A 21,778-nucleotide genomic window follows, 5' to 3' on the forward strand; every position below is an offset into this window, starting at 1 on the left:
GCAGTATTTATTTTTTAATTTTCTCATTACAGCACAAGAGAGTTGTTGGGTATGTTTGACAAGGCATAGAAAACAAAGCTATAGGTGAAATATATATATATATATATCTACACTGTATCTTTTGTGTCAAATATTGAAACTTGTAAACATCAATTTATGAAGAGTTGTCAGGCAGGCTCTCCTCTAAAGATCATATCACAACATTTACCTGTATGAAGAGTTGTCAGGTAGGCTGTCCTCTAAAGATCATATCACAACATTTACCTGTATGAAGAGTTGTCAGGTAGCCTGGTAGGCTCTCCTCTAAAGATCATATCACAACATTTACCTGTATGAAGCATTTCCATGTACAAAACACACTGACACAAGGGTCCTGAAGCATTATCACATAATATTACACCAAGAATTTATTATTATATATGATATGTAAATATGTTGATAATCTCACATTGGCATTAATGATTTACATACATGTACAGTATTTATAAAACTGATCAATTAAAATAAATCAATGCAGTTCTAATCAACTTAGGTCCATTACATTACATATTGTATTTGCACAAAAAGCATTTTCCATTGTGAAAGTATACAGCAAAATGTATAAATTTCAGGTCAATATTTCTTCATTTTCAAATTTACCGCAAGACATTTTGTGTGTGTACATGTGGTGTATATACTTGTGGTGTTCTATGAAGAAACTCCTATGTAGAAACTCAAACTCGTGGTAAAACAATCCTGAGAGCCATTCATAACTACATGTACATCTGAGAGGAACAGAACTTTGTACTGTTGGAGCGTTATATTCCATGAGAAGAACTCTACCATTGAAGTAGCATTTCAAACACTGTATTTTTGCAGCTGCAGTTCTAGTTGTCCACATACATTCCATATTGAGTGTGCGTACAGTGGGAATTTGTGTGTCACATGTAGAAGTGAATCCTCTAACTTGTCCTTTAGTCCCTGTAGTCTGTCATGGTCTCTAGTCACTCGGCTGCTGCAGTCTTCTCCCAAAGCAGTCTGCAGCAGTTTGATAATATATACAATGTTTTCAAACCACGATACCCTGCAAAGGGTTGGCATTTTGACAAACATCTTGTAAATGTTGCGAAAACTTTTGGATCTCCTCCACAAGAACTTCCTGGGTAATTCTTGTTACAGGTGGTTTCGAGAACCCAAGTACCAGATTTGTACTCTGTTGTCTAGTGTTTGGCTGAAAGAATATGAATTTATCAAAACAAATCTGTACCGTACAATGTATACTTTCTATTACATGTGAAGATATTTTGGAATACAAAATGAATTCAAAACCAATCTTACAGAATAATTATTATTACCGAAATTCTTAGCTACCCATCAATACACAAAAGGTGATAAGGAGCCAATATACACAGTCAAAATGTCTTGAGGTCAATCTGACCTGAAATTGAATTGAAGATGAGGTGAATTTCACATGAGGTCAATTTGACCTGAAAATATTGACATCAAATTGACATGGAAACATTTTGCCTGTGTATGGTGGAGGGAAAATGGTTTTAAATGGAAATAACATCAGAGGAGAAATCTTCTCATCTCAAATGCCTTACAAGTTGTACATTTAGAAAAGCATTTACAAATACCCACTCTAATCATACTGGAGGTCACTGAAAAGAAAGGGCAAGAACTCTTCACTGAATTAAGATATTGCTAAAGAAAGCACAATATCTCGTGATTATTAAACCCAGAACAAGTTTCATAGAGACTGAATGGAACCTTTGTGATGATATCTCTGAACAAGGTTTGAGATTACAATACTGATATACGAAAAATAAAGGGCCGTAACTCTCTAAAAGATTGTAAATCAAAATAAGATTCTGAAAAACACAAACATCCTGATTATAAATCCTACTAAGTATCAAAGTGATTGTTTGAAGGATAATTGAGGAGATCCCTAAAACCTGCGACATGTTTAAAAATATTGAATAAACAAAGGGCGATAACTCTACCAAAATTGTTGAATTACACGGCCAGTGATGCCACTCTGGGAAAATCACAACTACATGTCAGGATTATAAATAATGCCAAGTTTCATAGATATTGGTTAAAAACGGAGAGAGGAGGTCCCACACAAGAAAGTTTATGATGGATGGATGTATGAACAATAATATGCCAGAACACTGTCAAAATTTGAGAGTATATAATGTCATATCAACCTGTGTATCTTAATTAGAGCTCTACAAAAGTCAAAACTCATTATGACCTGGACATACCTGTGTATCTTAGAGCTCTACAAAACTCATTATGACCTGGACATACCTGTGTATCTTAGAGCTGTGTATCTTAGAACTCTACAAAACTCATTATAACCTGGACATACCTGTGTATCTTAGAGCTGTGTATCTTAGAACTCTACAAAACTCATTATAACCTGGACATACCTGTGTATCTTAGAGATGTGTATCTTAGAGCTCTACAAAAGTTAACTCGTTATAACCTGGGCATACCTGTGTATCTTAGAACTCTACAAAACTCATTATAACCTGGACACACCTGTGTATCTTAGAGCTGTGTATCTTAGAACTCTACAAAACTCATTATAACCTGGACATACCTGTGTATCTTAGAGCTGTGTATCTTAGAGCTCTACAAAACTCATTATAACCTGGACATACCTGTGTATCTTAGAGCTCTACAAAACTCATTATAACCTGGACACACCTGTGTATCTTAGAGCTCTACAAAACTCATTATAACCTGGACACACCTGTGTATCTTAGAGCTCTACAAAACTCATTATAACCTGGACACACCTGTGTATCTTAGAGCTCTACAAAACTCATTATAACCTGGACATACCTGTGTATCTTAGAGCTGTGTATCTTAGAGCTCTACAAAACTCATTATGACCTGGGCATACCTGTGTATCTTAGAGCTGTGTATCTTAGAGCTCTACAAAACTCATTATAACCTGGACATACCTGTGTATCTTAGAGCTCTACAAAACTCATCATAACCTGGACATACCTGTGTATCTTAGAGCTGTGTATCTTAGAGCTCTACAAAACTCATTATAACCTGGACATACCTGTGTATCTTAGAGCTGTGTATCTTAGAGCTCTACAAAACTCATTATGACCTGGGCATACCTGTGTATCTTAGAGCTGTGTATCTTAGAACTCTACAAAACTCATTATAACCTGGACACACCTGTGTATCTTAGAGCTCTACAAAACTCATTATAACCTGGACACACCTGTGTATCTTAGAGCTCTACAAAACTCATTATAACCTGGACATACCTGTGTATCTTAGAGCTGTGTATCTTAGAGCTCTACAAAACTCATTATGACCTGGGCATACCTGTGTATCTTAGAGCTGTGTATCTTAGAACTCTACAAAACTCATTATAACCTGGACATACCTGTGTATCTTAGAGCTCTACAAAACTCATCATAACCTGGACATACCTGTGTATCTTAGAGCTGTGTATCTTAGAGCTCTACAAAACTCATTATAACCTGGACACACCTGTGTATCTTAGAGCTCTACAAAACTCATCATAACCTGGACATACCTGTGTATCTTAGAGCTCTACAAAACTCATCATAACCTGGACACACCTGTATATCTTAGAGCTCTGCAAAACGCATTATAACCTGGACATACCTGTGTATCTTAGAGCTGTGTATCTTAGAGCTCTACAAAACTCATTATAACCTGGACATACCTGTGTATCTTAGAGCTCTACAAAACTCATTATAACCTGGACACACCTGTGTATCTTAGAGCTCTACAAAACTCATCATAACCTGGACATACCTGTGAATGGGAGGCGTCCTCCTGGATTATGTCTTTTACCAGACATCTAAGTATGTCCTTGATGATGGAGACAATAGGGATGTTTGACATCAGAGCTGGTAGCTGATCCATCAGTTGCACCACACACTGTATACAGTGTTGTAGGGACTTTATAGACACCGTGAATGTCTGATCTTGTACACATTTCAGGATTGTCTGTAAGCTTTTGACAACTGTTGCTTGATTTAAACTAGTCAGTGATTTCAATTTTGTTTCAGAAGTTGAATTATTTTTTTCTCCATCACCAAGTAGGCCTGTTTGTGATGCTTGTCTTGTTACCTGTTGTATGTTTATTACACTTTGTAAGAACTGTGTGTTTCTATGGAGACTGTCAAGGTCACTCCCCTCCACCACGGCTCCCTCCTGTTTATCTCTACCAGATAATGGTGGTGTAGGGAACAACACGGCATCACCAGCTGACAACAAAAACACTCAACATATTGAAGCAAATTCTTTAGTAGTTTAAAAATACATGTACTTGGAAGTAAGTCAATGACATTAGCCACACAACAATAATGCCATGTGCATGTCACTAACTTATATTTGTTAAAAATTGCACATCACGCCAGAGACCTGAATATCAATATTAGAATACATCTATATAGGTTTACAATCACACTAAACAATGCCACTGAATAAAACTAACAGCAATAGGCCTATCACAAAGGGCCATTACTTAAAATATTCGGAATTGAAAATTGTGACAAAGCGTTATATTAAAAAAATTGGTAACGATGACGAGCTTCATTGTAACGAACAAACGTGCGTCAAAGCTTACGATCACCGTTATCCAGCATCATTACTTTATGCCTGCCTAACAGTTAGCAAAATTAAAGTCCAAAGTAGGTACCCCTGTACTATAACCTGCACGTGTTGTCTCCCCTACCTCGCGACTCGTCCTGGGTATGAATTGTTTCCTGTGACGACATGGAACTGATGGCGATCTGTTGACGCAGATGGAGAATTTCTGCCTCCAGAGAAGAGTGTTTGTGGTGAAGTTGTTGGTTGGCTTTATGGAATGTAGTACAGAGTCCCTCTGTGAAGGTACGGACGGACGTGTTCTTTGGCTTCATGGCACAGCATGCTACCGCCACACATACCTTCATTAACCGTACTTCCTGAACGAGTGGATTTTCTGGAAGTGTGAAAAGTAACATAATTATTGCAATACATAAACTTAAAGGCCTACCTCCGTTAGAGTATAAATTTATCTTTACCTTGTGATGCTGATTGATCTGCCATTTCTATTTTCGTGCAAGTTAATCTTTCATCTTGGTCATTTATACGCTTAAAAAACAGAATCACCAACGTGAAGAATTTACTCCTTTCAATCATCTTCTGCTGGCGTCCAGGTTGATGCGAATGGAATGGCGAAAGTTTCTTTCTGAGATTAAGAAGTTCACTTCTTGTGTATAAATGTCTCAAAAGTCATCTCCAGGCATTTAGCATTTCAATTTTTTTCCAGGGGAGACCACTTTGCTAAGCGCGAATCCACTTTTTTTCCAAATGTAAACATGCATTGTATTTTCCAACACGAGTTAGATCTACCTATATAAAATATTACGCGGGAATAAAATTGATAAATGCGCGATACTTCCATGCTTTAGAGCTATCGTATTTACGTAGACCTCTATATATCGTTTACCTCAACAAGACACAATGTTAGATACAGCGTATTTAGACACGATATAATTTTAGGTTTGAATTTATTCGAATTATCCGTATTGTCTAGAAGTCTGATAAACATTTAGGCGTTGGTTTGTTCTATACGGGAAAATATACATGTACACGTAAAACATTTATGTTTTTTTTATACAGTTATGTTTTGGGTACATGCAAAGCATTAATTGTGACGCATTTAAAGTGTTCGATAACAAGTCACAGGAGTGGGTATTCAGTGCGTATGAGAGATTTAGGTCGGGTGGTGTGTGATGAGCGATACCTTCACAAAGAGGGTGTAACTGGCCCTTTGATACCGTTACTGAATGTTTAAGGACTTTATCTGGCAGATCAATCACTTCGAAACTGTAAAAAACCAATCATTACATGACCATTTATCCAGTTATCGATCTCGTGTTATCGAGGCTGCAATGGTTCTACTGCGCCTTTGTAAAATTCGTCTTAGTACGTATGGTTAGTTTTCTGGCTAGTGAATCTCGATAACAGTCACAAACGCTTTGGAATTTATAAAACGATTTTAATGTAATTTCAAAACTAATGTATAAACTTGAATGTCATCCGAACGATGTTCTCTATGTTGTAAAGAATAGTATACTACATTGTTACACAAATGAGAAGTGAACTGGCCGGGCAGTTATAGGGTCCCGTAAAGGAGAGATTACTTATCACGTTTAAACTAATCAGCACACCTACTACAGTTTCATTAGGTAATTCCTACAGAGGCTATTACGTCGCCGTGTTGTAGACGGACATTTGTACAACATGGTCACTCGATTGTGGAGCACCGCTCTCATCATCTCAGGTACACACATATTTGTATATTTTTTCACAACCTTATAACATTGAATGCATTCAAATTAATTTAGGGGGATTATACTTGAAATATAATTTTATTTCATAAATCTCACATTTATCGTTCTATTCTGAAAAATAAGATCAACAAGGTACAAGGTACACATTGTCAAACATTTCTTGATATTTATTGCAGTTATTAAAAATGTTGAAAGTTATTGCAATATTTCGATAACGTCCTGTGTCAATATGAAGGGTATGTGCCGATAGACGAATTCTAGTCAAAGCAATTCTATTACGTTTTGGGATGTTTTTACATAAATAATATTGTAGTGAGATATCATCTACTATATGTCTATACAAATTACATTTTGAGGAACTATCTAATAACTTATACATGCATTGTCTTGCAATATCAAAAAATCTTTGTTTAATACATGACAAATCGATAGAAGCATTAAGATTGTTTTGATTTAACCACATTTCACCGAAGCCAAGTGAAAAAAGTTTATTTTTGACAAAAGTCACCCAATTAAAAGTAATTACTTGCAATAATATATCTGTATTTGTTACGGAGTCCAGAGTTCTATATAATTACACATTGATATTTACAGTGGTTGTCGGTATTACGGAGGCCACAGTTCTACATTACACTATAAAAATGGCCACGGACCAATCAGATTGTAACTGTACTAAGGATCTGGATTATACTGGTTTTCTGAAGGGGATGATAAGTGACAGATTTCAATGTTTTGGTTACGGGGTCCGTATGGCGGTAACACCCTTAGGGAAATGTACAAACGACACCGATGTGAACGAAGAGGAGAATCTATGTGCAAAGAAAGGATATTGTGTATCCCAGATCTACAACGTCACTGCTGTGTTTACCAACACGTAGGTATTACAGCCAAATCATGTAAGACATACAATATGACTAAACATTATACTGTTGAATGAGTAGATCCCCGAGACGTGTCGTAAGTACGGCGAGCGTCATCAGTGATTCTATATTGACAAGTAAATTAGAGGTGAGGTAAGGCACTTACTGAATCAGCTCATTTTTAACATACAATAGATTTATATTAATTAAGCAATCAGACGTGGATGCAAGCATATAGGGTGGGAGGTGGGGTGAGGGTCTTCTCATCAATAAGGACCCGGTAGAACTTCAGATCAAATATGATTATGATCTTTTTAATATGAAAAATGGATCTCCATTTGTTTTTGTTTTTTTTATTTTCACAGAAAAGCACCCAGGTCATTATGTAAAAAAAGTCGAACAGTCTTTAACCAATTCCGAGATAGAAAGAAATACGCCAGCTTACGAAAAGACGAAACCTTGCCGGAATGGCCCAATTCTTTACTGACTATCAACGTTGCTTACATCACGTGCACAGGACAAGGTTGTAAAGAAGATACGTCATGTGAGTGAACAAGTAGCATCGTAGACCTGTTTATGTCTGGTTTGTTTAAAGTAAAGACTACCTGTTTAAGTCAATAAGTAGCACCATATACCTGTTTAAGTCAATAAGTAGCACCATATACCTGTTTATGTCTGATTTTTTGGACATTGAGATACCTCTTTGCTATTGTCAAGAAGTGTCTAATCTTTCGTGCTCGAATTCTGCTTTTGATTTTTGCAAGTAATACGAGTTTGATTCGCAGAGGAATAACTTCCTAGCGGGCTGAAGTTAGCAGCGGATTGGTTATTGGGGATTCAGTTCTTTATGTTTATTCCATATTTCTTTTTATTGACATTTTGACGTTGAGAATCCGCTGCAGCATCGGATTGGGGATTCGGTTTCTTACGTTCAATTGGTATTTTTCTTATAAAATATGATAGGGGATTCGAATAAAGAATCAGCTGACAACAGTGGATTTGGGATCGATCGCGAAAACCTGAATCGCGAAATTAACCCCCTCGAAAATAATCACGTTTATTCGATAATCCAGCCATATATTATAAGAAAAATACGAATATCTTACTGATTCCCTAATACGCTGCTTTTGATCTTCTATTGTCTGACAGTCCTAGATTGAACAATACCTTCAGTGCCTCCTCTTTTGTTCTTCTATTGTCTGACAGTCCTAGATTGAACAATACCTTCAGTGCCTCCTCTTTGTCCTTCTATTGTCTGACAGTCCTAGATTGAACAATACCTTCAGTGCCTCCTCTTTTGTCCTTCTATTGTCTGACAGTCCTAGATTGAACAATACCTTCAGTGCCTCCTCTTTTGTCCTTCTATTGTCTGACAGTCCTAGATTGAACAATACCTTCCTTGCCCCCTCTTTTGTCCTTCTATTGTCTTCTTTGTGACTAGTTTTCCCAAGTTCACATCTACCTGTTGCACGTGGCTTTGACATAGTTACATTTCACTGACAGTTTGTAAGGGGATCTTACAGCATATTATACCGACATTAGATCGCAATGGAAGGTCCGGATCGACATACTAAAGCACAGAAGACTTGCGTTTAAAACCATATACAAAATGTAGATGTATCTCAACATTGCCACATATTATTTTTCATCCTTTCGTTCTTCTTTTGTAGGTTATAGAAGGCCGGACCCGACACAAGTTTCCTCCAAATATGTCCGCTGTGATGGAAAACCTCCAACACAGACAGTGAATCTTACCTGTGGTCCAGTAAAACGGTTATCGCATTCTACAAGGACAAAAGGCACCGGGCCAATCAATACGACAGGTCCAACTTTACAGACTTACTTCACTAACACATCACCGGATACCATCACTGGCGAAATGATCACGTCACCAGATACCATCACAGGCGACATAATTACGACACCGGATACCATCACAGGCGACATAATTACGACACCGGATACCATCACAGGCGACATAATTACGACACCGGATACCATCACAGGCGACATTATTACGACACCGGATACCATCACAGGCAACATAATTACGACACCGGATACCATCACAGGCGACATAATTACGACACCGGATACCATCACAGGCGACATAATTACGACACCGGATACCATCCCAAGCGACATAAATACGTCACCGGATACCATCACAGACGATATAACCACGTCACCGGATACCATCACAGACGACATTATCACGTCACCGGATGTGATGACAGACCACAACACCTACAGACAAGATGCGATGACAGACCACACTTACAACGCAGCAGATGCGATGACAGACCACACTACCAATGCACCAGATGCGATGACAGGCCACACTACCAACGCACCAGATGCGATGACAGGTCACACTACCAATACACCAGATGCGGTGACAAACCACACTACCAATGCACCAGATGCGATGACAGGTCACATTACAAATGCACCAGATGCGATGACAGTCCACACTACCAACGCACCAGATCCGATGACAAACCACACTACCAACGCACCAGATGCGATGACAGCCCACACTACCAACGCACCAGATGCGATGACAGGCCACACTACCAATGCACAAGTTGCGATGACAGGTCACACTACCAACGCACCAGATGCGATGACAGCCATTTCTACCAACGCACCAGATGCGATGACAGCCCACACTACCAACGCACCAGATGCGATGACAGGTCAAACTACCAACGCACCAGATACGATGACAGCCCACACTACTAACGCACCAGATGCGATGGCAGCCCACACTACCAACGTACCAAATGCGATGACAGGCCACACTACCAATGAACCAGATGCGATGACAGCCCACACTACCAACGCACCAGATGCGATGACAGGCCACACTACCAACGCACCAGATGCAATGACAGGCCACACTACCAATGCACCAGATACGATGACAGACCACACTACCAATGCACCAGATGCAATGACAGCCAACACTACCAACGCACCAGATGCGATGACAGGCCACACTACCAACGCACTAGATGCGATGACAGCCCACACTACCAACGCACCAGATGCGATGACAGCCCACACTACCAACTCACCAGATGCGATGACAGCCCACACTACCAACGCACCAAATGCGATGACAGGCCACACTACCAATGCACCAGTTGCGATGACAGGTCAAACTACCAACGCACCAGATACGATGACAGGCAACACTACCAACGCACCAGATGCGATGACAGGCCACACTACCAACGCACCAGATGCGATGACAGCCCACACTACCAACGCACCAGATGCGATGACAGCCCACACTACCAACGCACCAGATGCGATGACAGCCCACACTACCAACGCACCAAATGCGATGACAGGCCACACTACCAATGCACCAGTTGCGATGACAGGTCAAACTACCAACGCACCAGATACGATGACAGGCAACACTACCAACGCACCAGATGCGATAACAGACCATACTTCCAAAACACCAGATACGATGACAGCCCACACTACCAACGCACCAAAGGCGATGACAGGCCACACTACAAACGCACCAGATACGATGACAGACCACACTACCAACGCACCAAATGCGATGACGGGTCACACTACCAACGCACCAAATGCGATGACAGACCACACTACCAACACACCAGATCCGATGACAGACCACACTATCAACGCACCAAATGCGATGACAGCCCACACTACTAAAGCACCAGATGCGATGACAGCCCACACTACCAACGCACCAAATGCGATGACAGGCCACACCGCTAACGGACAAGATGCGATGACAAACCCCACTACCACAACATCAGATATAATGACGCACAATACTACGCCAGGAGGTATTAACACAAAAAATACGCCACCAGTTGCTAATACAGCCACTACGCCACCAGTTACTAATCCAGCCACTACGTCATCGGTTACTAATCCAGCCACTACGTCAACGGTTACTAATCCAGCCACTACCGTCATCGGTTACTAATCCAGCCACTACGTCATCGGTTACTAATCCAGCCACTACGTCAACGGTTACTAATCCAGCCACTACGCCACCGGTTACTAATCCAGCCACTACGTCATCGGTTACTAATCCAGCCACTACGTCATCGGTTACTAATCCAGCCACTACGTCCACGGTTACTAATCCAGCCACTACGCCACCAGTTACTAATCCAGCCACTACGCCACCAGTTACTAATCCAGCCACTACGTCATCGGTTACTAATCCAGCCACTACGTCCACGGTTACTAATCCAGCCACTACGTCATCGGTTACTAATCCAGCCACTACGTCAACGGTTACTAGTCCAGCCACTACGTCATCGGTTACTAGTCCAGCCACTACTTCATCGGTTACTAATCCAGCCACTACGTCAACGGTTACTAATCCAGCCACTACGTCATCGGTTACTAATCCAGCCACTACGTCATCGGTTACTAATCCAGCCACTACGTCAACGATTACTAATCCAGCCACTACGTTAACGGTTACTTATCCAGCCACTACGCCACCGGTTACTAATCCAGCCACTACGTCATCGGTTACTAATCCAGCCACTACGTCATCGGTTACTAATCCAGCCACTACGTCATCGGTTACTAATCCAGCCACTACGTCATCGGTTACTAATCCAGCCACTACGTCCACGGTTACTAATCCAGCCACTACGCCACCAGTTACTAATCCAGCCACTACGCCACCAGTTACTAATCCAGCCACTACGTCATCGGTTACTAATCCAGCCACTACGTCATCGGTTACTAATCCAGCCACTACGTCATCGGTTACTAATCCAGCCACTACGTCAACGGTTACTAATCCAGCCACTACGTCAACAGTTACTAATCCAGCCACTACGTCATCGGTTACTAATCCAGCCACTACGTCAACGGTTACTAATCCAGCCACTACGTCATCGGTTACTAATCCAGCCACTACGCCATCGGTTACTAATCCAGCCACTACGTCAACGGTTACTAATCCAGCCACTACGTCAACGGTTACTAATCCAGCCACTACGTCATCGGTTACTAATCCAGCCACTACGTCATCGGTTACTAATCCAGCCACTACGTCATCGGTTACTAATCCAGCCACTACGTCATCGGTTACTAATCCAGCCACTACGTCATCGGTTACTAATCCAGCCACTACGTCATCGGTTACTAATCCAGCCACTACGTCATCGGTTACTAATCCAGCCACTACGTCCACGGTTACTAATCCAGCCACTACGCCACCAGTTACTAATCCAGCCACTACGCCACCAGTTACTAATCCAGCCACTACGTCATCGGTTACTAATCCAGCCACTACGTCAACGGTTACTAATCCAGCCACTACGTCATCGGTTAATAGTACAATCTTTAAGTTAACAGGAATAAGTCAAACAACTACTCTACCAAGTAATAATCCAAAAACTGTGTCATCAGGCTCTAATCAAAATACCACGTCACCAGCTACTAATCCAAATACCACATCACTATCTACTTATCCAAATACCGCAACATCAGGTACTAATCCAAATACCGTGTCACCGGGTACTAATCCAAATACCACGTCACCAGGTACTAATCCAAATACCGCGTCATCAGGTACTAATTCAAATACCGCGCCACCAAGTACTTATACAAATACCACGTCACCAGGTACTTATACAAATACCACATCACTACCTACTTATCCAAATACCGCAACACCGGGTACTAATCCAAATACCACGTCACCAGGTACTTATACAAATACCACATCACTACCTACTTATCCAAATACCACGACACCGGGAACTAATCCAAATACCGCGTCACCAGGTACTTATCCAAATACCGCGTCATCAGGTACTAATCCAAATACCGCGCCACCAAGTACTAATCCAAATACCTCAACACCAGGTACTTATCCAAATACCGCGTCATCAGGTACTAATCCAAATACCGCGCCACCAAGTACTTATCCAAATACCACATCACTACCTACTTATCCAAATACCGCAACACCGGGTACTAATCCAAATACCACGACACCGGGTACTAATCCAAATACCGCAACACCAGGTACTTATCCAAATACCGTGTCACCGGGTACTAATCCAAATACCACGTCACCAGGTACTTATCCAAATACCACGTCACCAGGTACTAATCCAAATACCGCGTCATCAGGTACTAATTCAAATACCGCGCCACCAAGTACTTATACAAATACCACGTCACCAGGTACTTATACAAATACCACATCACTACCTACTTATCCAAATACCGCAACACCGGGTACTAATCCAAATACCACGTCACCAGGTACTTATACAAATACCACATCACTACCTACTTATCCAAATACCACGACACCGGGAACTAATCCAAATACCGCGTCACCAGGTACTTATCCAAATACCGCGTCATCAGGTACTAATCCAAATACCGCGCCACCAAGTACTAATCCAAATACCTCAACACCAGGTACTTATCCAAATACCGCGTCATCAGGTACTAATCCAAATACCGCGCCACCAAGTACTTATCCAAATACCACATCACTACCTACTTATCCAAATACCGCAACACCGGGTACTAATCCAAATACCACGACACCGGGTACTAATCCAAATACCGCAACACCAGGTACTTATCCAAATACCGTGTCACCGGGTACTAATCCAAATACCACGTCACCAGGTACTTATCCAAATACCACATCACTACCTACTTATCCAAATACCGCGTCACTAGGTACTTATCCAAATTCCACGACACCGGGTACCAATCCAAATACCGCGTCACCGGGTACTAATCCAAATACCACGACACCGGATACTTATCCAAATACAGCGTCATCGGGAACTTTTCCTAATTCCGCAGCATCAGGCACTAATCCAAATACCACGTCACCAGCTACCAATCCAAATACCACGACAACGGGTACTAATCCAAATACCGCGTCACTAGGTACTAATCCAATTACCACGACAACGGGTACTTATCCAAATACCGCGTCATCAGGTACTAATCCAAATACCGCGCCACCAAGTACTTATCCAAATACCACATCACTACCTACTTATCCAAATACCGCAACACCGGGTACTAATCCAAATACCACGACACCGGGTACTAATCCAAATACCGCAACACCAGGTACTTATCCAAATACCGTGTCACCGGGTACTAATCCAAATACCACGTCACCAGGTACTTATCCAAATACCACATCACTACCTACTTATCCAAATACCGCGTCACTAGGTACTTATCCAAATTCCACGACACCGGGTACCAATCCAAATACCGCGTCACCGGGTACTAATCCAAATACCACGACACCGGATACTTATCCAAATACAGCGTCATCGGGAACTTTTCCTAATTCCGCAGCATCAGGCACTAATCCAAATACCACGTCACCAGCTACCAATCCAAATACCACGACAACGGGTACTAATCCAAATACCGCGTCACTAGGTACTAATCCAATTACCACGACAACGGGTACTAATCCAAATACCGCGTCACCAGGTACTTATCCAAATACCGCGTCATCAGGTACTTATCCAAATACCACATCACTACCTACTTATCCAAATACCGCAACACCGGGTACTAATCCAAATACCACGAAACCGGGTACTTATACAAATACCACATCACTACCTACTAATCCAAATACCACGACACCGGGTACTAATCCAAATACCACATCACTACCTACTTATCCAAATACCGCAACACCGGGTACTAATCCAAATACCACGTCACCAGGTACTTATACAAATACCACATCACTACCTACTTATCCAAATACCACGACACCGGGAACTAATCCAAATACCGCGTCACCAGGTACTTATCCAAATACCGCGTCATCAGGTACTAATCCAAATACCGCGCCACCAAGTACTTATCCAAATACCACATCACTACCTACTTATCCAAATACCACGACACCGGGAACTAATCCAAATACCGCGTCACCAGGTACTTATCCAAATACCGCGTCATCAGGTACTAATCCAAATACCGCGCCACCAAGTACTTATCCAAATACCACATCACTACCTACTTATCCAAATACCGCAACACCGGGTACTAATCCAAATACCACGACACCGGGTACTAATCCAAATACCGCAACACCAGGTACTTATCCAAATACCGCAACACCGGGTACTAATCCAAATACCACGTCACCAGGTACTTATCCAAATACCACATCACTACCTACTTATCCAAATACCGCAACACCGGGTACTAATCCAAATACCACGACACCGGGTACTAATCCAAATACCGCAACACCAGGTACTTATCCAAATACCGTATCACCGGGTACTAATACAAATACTGCAACACCGGTTACTAATCCTAATACCGCGTCACCAGGTACTAATCCAATTACCACGACAACGGGTACTAATCCAAATACCGCGTCACCAGGTACTTATCCAAATACCGCGTCATCAGGTACTAATCCAAATACCGCGCCACCAAGTACTTATCCAAATACCACATCACTACCTACTTATCCAAATACCGCAACACCGGGTACTAATCCAAATACCACGACACCGGGTACTAATCCAAATACCACATCACTACCTTCTAATCCAAATACCGCGTCACCAGGTACTAATCCAAATACCACATCACTACCTTCTAATCCAAATACCGCGTCACCAGGTACTAATCCAAATACCACATCACTACCTTCTAATCCAAATACCGCGTCACTACCTACTAATCCAAATACCACATCACTACCTTCTAATCCAAATACCGCGTCACCAGGTACTAATCCAAATACCACGTCACCAGGTACTAATCCAAATACCACATCACTACCTTCTAATCCAAATACCGCGTCACCGGGTACTAATCCAAATACCACGACACCGGGTACTAATCCAAATACCACATCACTACCTACTTATCCAAATACCGCAACACCGGGTACTAATCCAAATACCACGTCACCAGGTACTTATACAAATACCACATCACTACCTACTTATCCAAATACCACGACACCGGGAACTAATCCAAATACCGCGTCACCAGGTACTTATCCAAATACCGCGTCATCAGGTACTAATCCAAATACCGCGCCACCAAGTACTTATCCAAATACCACATCACTACCTACTTATCCAAATACCGCAACACCGGGTACTAATCCAAATACCACGTCACCAGGTACTTATCCAAATACCACATCACTACCTACTTATCCAAATACCGCAACACCGGGTACTAATCCAAATACCACGACACCGGGTACTAATCCAAATACCGCAACACCAGGTACTTATCCAAATACCGTGTCACCGGGTACTAATACAAATACTGCAACACCGGTTACTAATCCTAATACCGCGTCACTAGGTACTTATCCAAATACCGGGTCATCAGGTACTTATCCAAATACCACGACATCGGGTACTAATCCAAATACCGCAACACCAGGTACTAATCCAAATACCACGACACCGGGTACTTATCCAAATACTGCTTCATCGGGAACTTTTCCTAATTCCGCAGCATCAGGCACTAATCCAAATACCACGTCACCAGCTACCAATCCAAATACCACGACAACGGGTACTAATCCAAATACCGCGTCACCAGGTACTAATCCAAATACCACGACAACGGGTACTAATCCAAATACCGCGCCACCGGGTACTTATCCAAATACCACATCACTACCTACTTATCCAAATACCGCGTCACTAGGTACTTATCCAAATTCCACGACACCGGTTACTAATCCAAATTCCACGACACCGGGTACTAATCCAAATACCACGACACCGGATACTTATCCAAATACAGCGTCATCGGGAACTTTTCCTAATTCCGCAGCATCAGGCACTAATCCAAATACCACGTCACCAGCTACCAATCCAAATACCACGACAACGGGTACTAATCCAAATACCGCGTCACCACGTACTAATCCAATTACCACGACAACGGGTACTAATCCAAATACCGCGCCACCGGGTACTTATCCAAATACCACATCACTACCTACTTATCCAAATACCGCGTCATCAGGTACTAATCCAAATACCGCGCCACCAAGTACTTATCCATATACCACATCACTACCAACTAATCCAAATACAGCGTCATCAGGTACTTATCCAAATACCGCGTCACCAGGTACTTATCCAAATACCACATCACTACCTACTTATCCAAATACCGCAACACCAGGTACTTATCCAAATACCGTATCACCGGGTACTAATACAAATACTGCAACACCGGTTACTAATCCTAATACCGCGTCACCAGGTACTAATCCAATTACCACGACAACGGGTACTAATCCAAATACCGCGTCACCAGGTACTTATCCAAATACCGCGTCATCAGGTACTAATCCAAATACCGCGCCACCAAGTACTTATCCAAATACCACATCACTACCTACTTATCCAAATACCGCAACACCGGGTACTAATCCAAATACCACGACACCGGGTACTAATCCAAATCCCACATCACTACCTACTTATCCAAATACCGCAACACCGGGTACTAATCCAAATACCACATCACTACCTTCTAATCCAAATACCGCGTCACCAGGTACTAATCCAAATACCACATCACTACCTTCTAATCCAAATACCACATCACTACCTACTAATCCAAATACCACATCACTACCTTCTAATCCAAATACCACATCACTACTAATCCAAATACCACGTCACCAGGTACTAATCCAAATACCACATCACTACCTTCTAATCCAAATACCGCGTCACCGGGTACTAATCCAAATACCACGTCACCAGGTACTAATCCAAATACCACATCACTACCTTCTAATCCAAATACCGCGTCACCGGGTACTAATCCAAATACCACGACACCGGGTACTAATCCAAATACCGCAACACCAGGTACTTATCCAAATACCGTGTCACCGGGTACTAATACAAATACTGCAACACCGGTTACTAATCCTAATACCGCGTCACTAGGTACTTATCCAAATACCGGGTCATCAGGTACTTATCCAAATACCACGACATCGGGTACTAATCCAAATACCGCAACACCAGGTACTAATCCAAATACCACGACACCGGGTACTTATCCAAATACTGCTTCATCGGGAACTTTTCCTAATTCCGCAGCATCAGGCACTAATCCAAATACCACGTCACCAGCTACCAATCCAAATACCACGACAACGGGTACTAATCCAAATACCGCGTCACCAGGTACTAATCCAAATACCACGACACAAGGTACTAATCCAAATACCGCGCCACCGGGTACTAATCCAAATACCACATCACTACCTTCTAATCCAAATACCGCGTCACTAGGTACTTATCCAAATTCCACGACACCGGTTACTAATCCAAATTCCACGACACCGGGTACTAATCCAAATACCACGACACCGGATACTTATCCAAATACAGCGTCATCGGGAACTTTTCCTAATTCCGCAGCATCAGGCACTAATCCAAATACCACGTCACCAGCTACCAATCCAAATACCACGACAACGGGTACTAATCCAAATACCGCGTCACCAGGTACTAATCCAATTACCACGACAACGGGTACTAATCCAAATACCGCGCCACCGGGTACTTATCCAAATACCACATCACTACCTACTTATCCAAATACCGCGTCATCAGGTACTAATCCAAATACCGCGCCACCAAGTACTTATCCATATACCACATCACTACCAACTAATCCAAATACAGCGTCATCAGGTACTTATCCAAATACCGCGTCACCAGGTACTTATCCAAATACCACATCACTACCTACTTATCCAAATACCGCAACACTGGGTACTAATCCAAATCCCGCAACACCGGGTACTAATCCAAATTCCACGACACCGGGTACTTATCCAAATACTGCTTCATCAGGAACTTTTCCTAATTCCGCAACATCAGGTACCAATCCAAATAACGCGACATCAAGTACTAACCCAAATACCGTGACATCAGGTAATAATCCAAATACCGTGACATCAGGTAATAATCCAAATACCGTGACATCAGGTAATAATCCAAATACAGCGACACCAGGCAGTAGTCCTGATACCACATCACTTAGCACATTTATTACCAAAACTTCTAAAACTCAAAACACTGTTAGTACAGAAGCTATTGGGAGACCAAGCGCCGGATCACAGCGCGACACTAGGAAGAATAAAACTGTATTGACAGCTGGCGCCGGTGTTTCCTTTGTTATCGGAGCTGTAGTTGGAGTCCTGATCATTGGATGTATTTTACTTGTGATACGTCACAGAGTCAGAAGAGCGAACCGAGTAAGGAGCTGTGAGGATTTGATTGGCCCTGACTTTGATTATCCACCACCCTTAGAAACGGCCGCAAAGCCCAAATTTGATTTCCAGTCACTGTTCCCGCGCGACGGGTATCACCCTTAGGTGCGTGATCTTGTGTTGATGATTGAAAAACAAATAATGATAACGTGATTAATAATGTGTTGGTCACATGGAATATCCTGGTGTTCTTTAACCATACTCGGCATCGCACTTACTCTAATATAGTCCGAGACAAACTTACTCTTATATAGTCCCAGAGACAAACTTACTTAAGCAATAAACTGCCTAGATGCGGCAGACCTACTGGTATAACTGCCACATGTGTCACAGACAAACTGAATGGTGCGCGCTAGCGCACCATGATTGTTTGTCTGTGACACATGTGGCAGTTATACCAGTAGGTCTGCCGCATCTAGGCAGTTTATCGCTTATATTTACGTTCTATTAATGAATCGCAAAAATAAAAAAATATGAAAAAATTCTTCCAAAATTCAAATTTCCCGCTTTCTACCGTCAGGGCAACTTCAGTTATACTCTCATAGATGAAGCTGCTTTTGGTAGGGATTTACTAGTAATATATAAGGGCATTGCCACACCAAATGTAAATATTCTAATATAGTCCGAGACAAACTTACTGTAATATAGTCCCAGAGACAAACTTACTCTAATATAGTCCCAGAGACAAACTTACTGTAATATAGTCCCAGAGACAAACTTACTCTAATATAGTCCCAGAGACAAACTTACTCTAATATAGTCCCAAAGACAAACTTACTGTAATATAGTCCCAGAGACAAACTTACTGTAATATAGTCCCAAAGACAAACTTACTCTAATATAGTCCCAAAGACAAACTTACTCTAATATAGTCCCAAAGACAAACTTACTCTAATATAGTCCCAAAGACAAACTTACTGTAATATAGTCCCAAAGACCTAAAAGGGATTGACAAAATTATCTGACATATTAATTAATATGCAGCATCATACATTTAGTTATTGTTACATTTATATCTGATTCCAACGCTCAAAGTTTTCTTTGTATAGAATGGCGATAAAAATATTAGTATATCTTATTGTTTTTGAGATGTGTTTCAAAGCCGATCTTTTGACGTGGGTATCACTCTGGGAGCGTCCTATTTTAGACAGAGAGAAGTCGTTCCTTGGGCGGGGCCACGGGGGAATGGGTAACTATTGTTTCATACCTTCCTCTCCGTTCCTTGGGCGGGGCCACGGGGGAATGGGTAACTATTTTTTATACCTTCCTCTCTAGAGATGTGGAATGACCCGGATGAACAGACCAGATCTTCGCCTTCACCAGCAACTTTTAAAGAAGCTTGATAAGCGATTATCAGAATAAAAATAGAAATACTAATAGTCTACATACGAGGGATGATTGATATGTTGTGAGCCTTGTATTGAAGGAGGTACTCCAGGATGTTGTTTTTAAGTCCTACTATTCTCTGACTATATAGAGCCGTGTACCCAAGGACTGGTCTCATTTGGTTAGTTTGATATCGACGAGGTATAGAATTCTAAAATAAAAAAGACAAGCGGCTTTTGCAAAATGGACCAACTCGGTTAGGTTTAGTGTTAGGGTGAAGAGTCTGTCATTGTCATGGCTGCCATTCACGATTGTGGCTTTAAATTGATTGAGCATCCGCCTTATTCACCTGATCTCGCTCCATCAGGCTTTCATCTATTTCCAAAATGGAACTCTAACTCTAACATGTAGTACTTTCTGAACCGTCAAGAAAAGGAGTTCTATAAAAGTGACATTGAGGCCCTAAAACACCGCTGGCAAGAGTGTATTTATAGATACTGAAGGCGATTATGTTGAAAAATCATGCAATGTGTCCGGCAAAATTCAAATCTTTCCATATAAGGCTTACAACATATCAATCAGCCCTCGTACTAGTATCGATAAATTACTTGTTTCGGGCTTACCTTACCAACAGTCCAAACTGCAGCTGTGGAAATCGTTGTGAGAGTCTTACAGTGTATCTGATCACTAACGAAGCTTGGATATTAAATTAAATGATGTATTGTGAACTATATGCTGTAAATACGAATAAATAAACTTTAGTAGAAAGTCCAGTAAAAAGATTGAAATGTGTAGTGTATAATCAATATGCTGTCTAGGTTCACTGTCTGTTGTATTTGATTTAATGTACATGAAGGGAGAGGACGTTTCATAAGTTGAAACAATTTGTGCCCAATCTCAATGTCTCGTTATTTGACAATAAAATATATCTAAACTTA

At 41.6% G+C, this 21,778-nt stretch overlaps 1 protein-coding gene across 1 annotated transcript; it reads right to left on the reverse strand.

Moving 5' to 3' along the window:
- Position 1: 1 nt before the first annotated feature.
- Positions 2 to 8,358, reverse strand: LOC117328259. The gene is made up of 5 exons (XM_033885733.1): positions 8,293 to 8,358; positions 4,721 to 4,969; positions 3,796 to 4,250; positions 329 to 1,210; positions 2 to 208 (listed from the first exon to the last, which is right to left on the reverse strand). Exons 2-4 carry the CDS (start codon positions 4,938 to 4,940, stop codon positions 1,049 to 1,051), a joined length of 837 nt encoding a protein of 278 aa, XP_033741624.1. The 5' UTR covers positions 4,941 to 4,969; positions 8,293 to 8,358; the 3' UTR covers positions 2 to 208; positions 329 to 1,048.
- Between the last annotated feature and the right edge of the window lie 13,420 nt (positions 8,359 to 21,778).

Source organism: Pecten maximus, chromosome 5, assembly GCF_902652985.1.
Source record: "Pecten maximus chromosome 5, xPecMax1.1, whole genome shotgun sequence".
Taxonomy (NCBI): domain Eukaryota; kingdom Metazoa; phylum Mollusca; class Bivalvia; order Pectinida; family Pectinidae; genus Pecten; species Pecten maximus.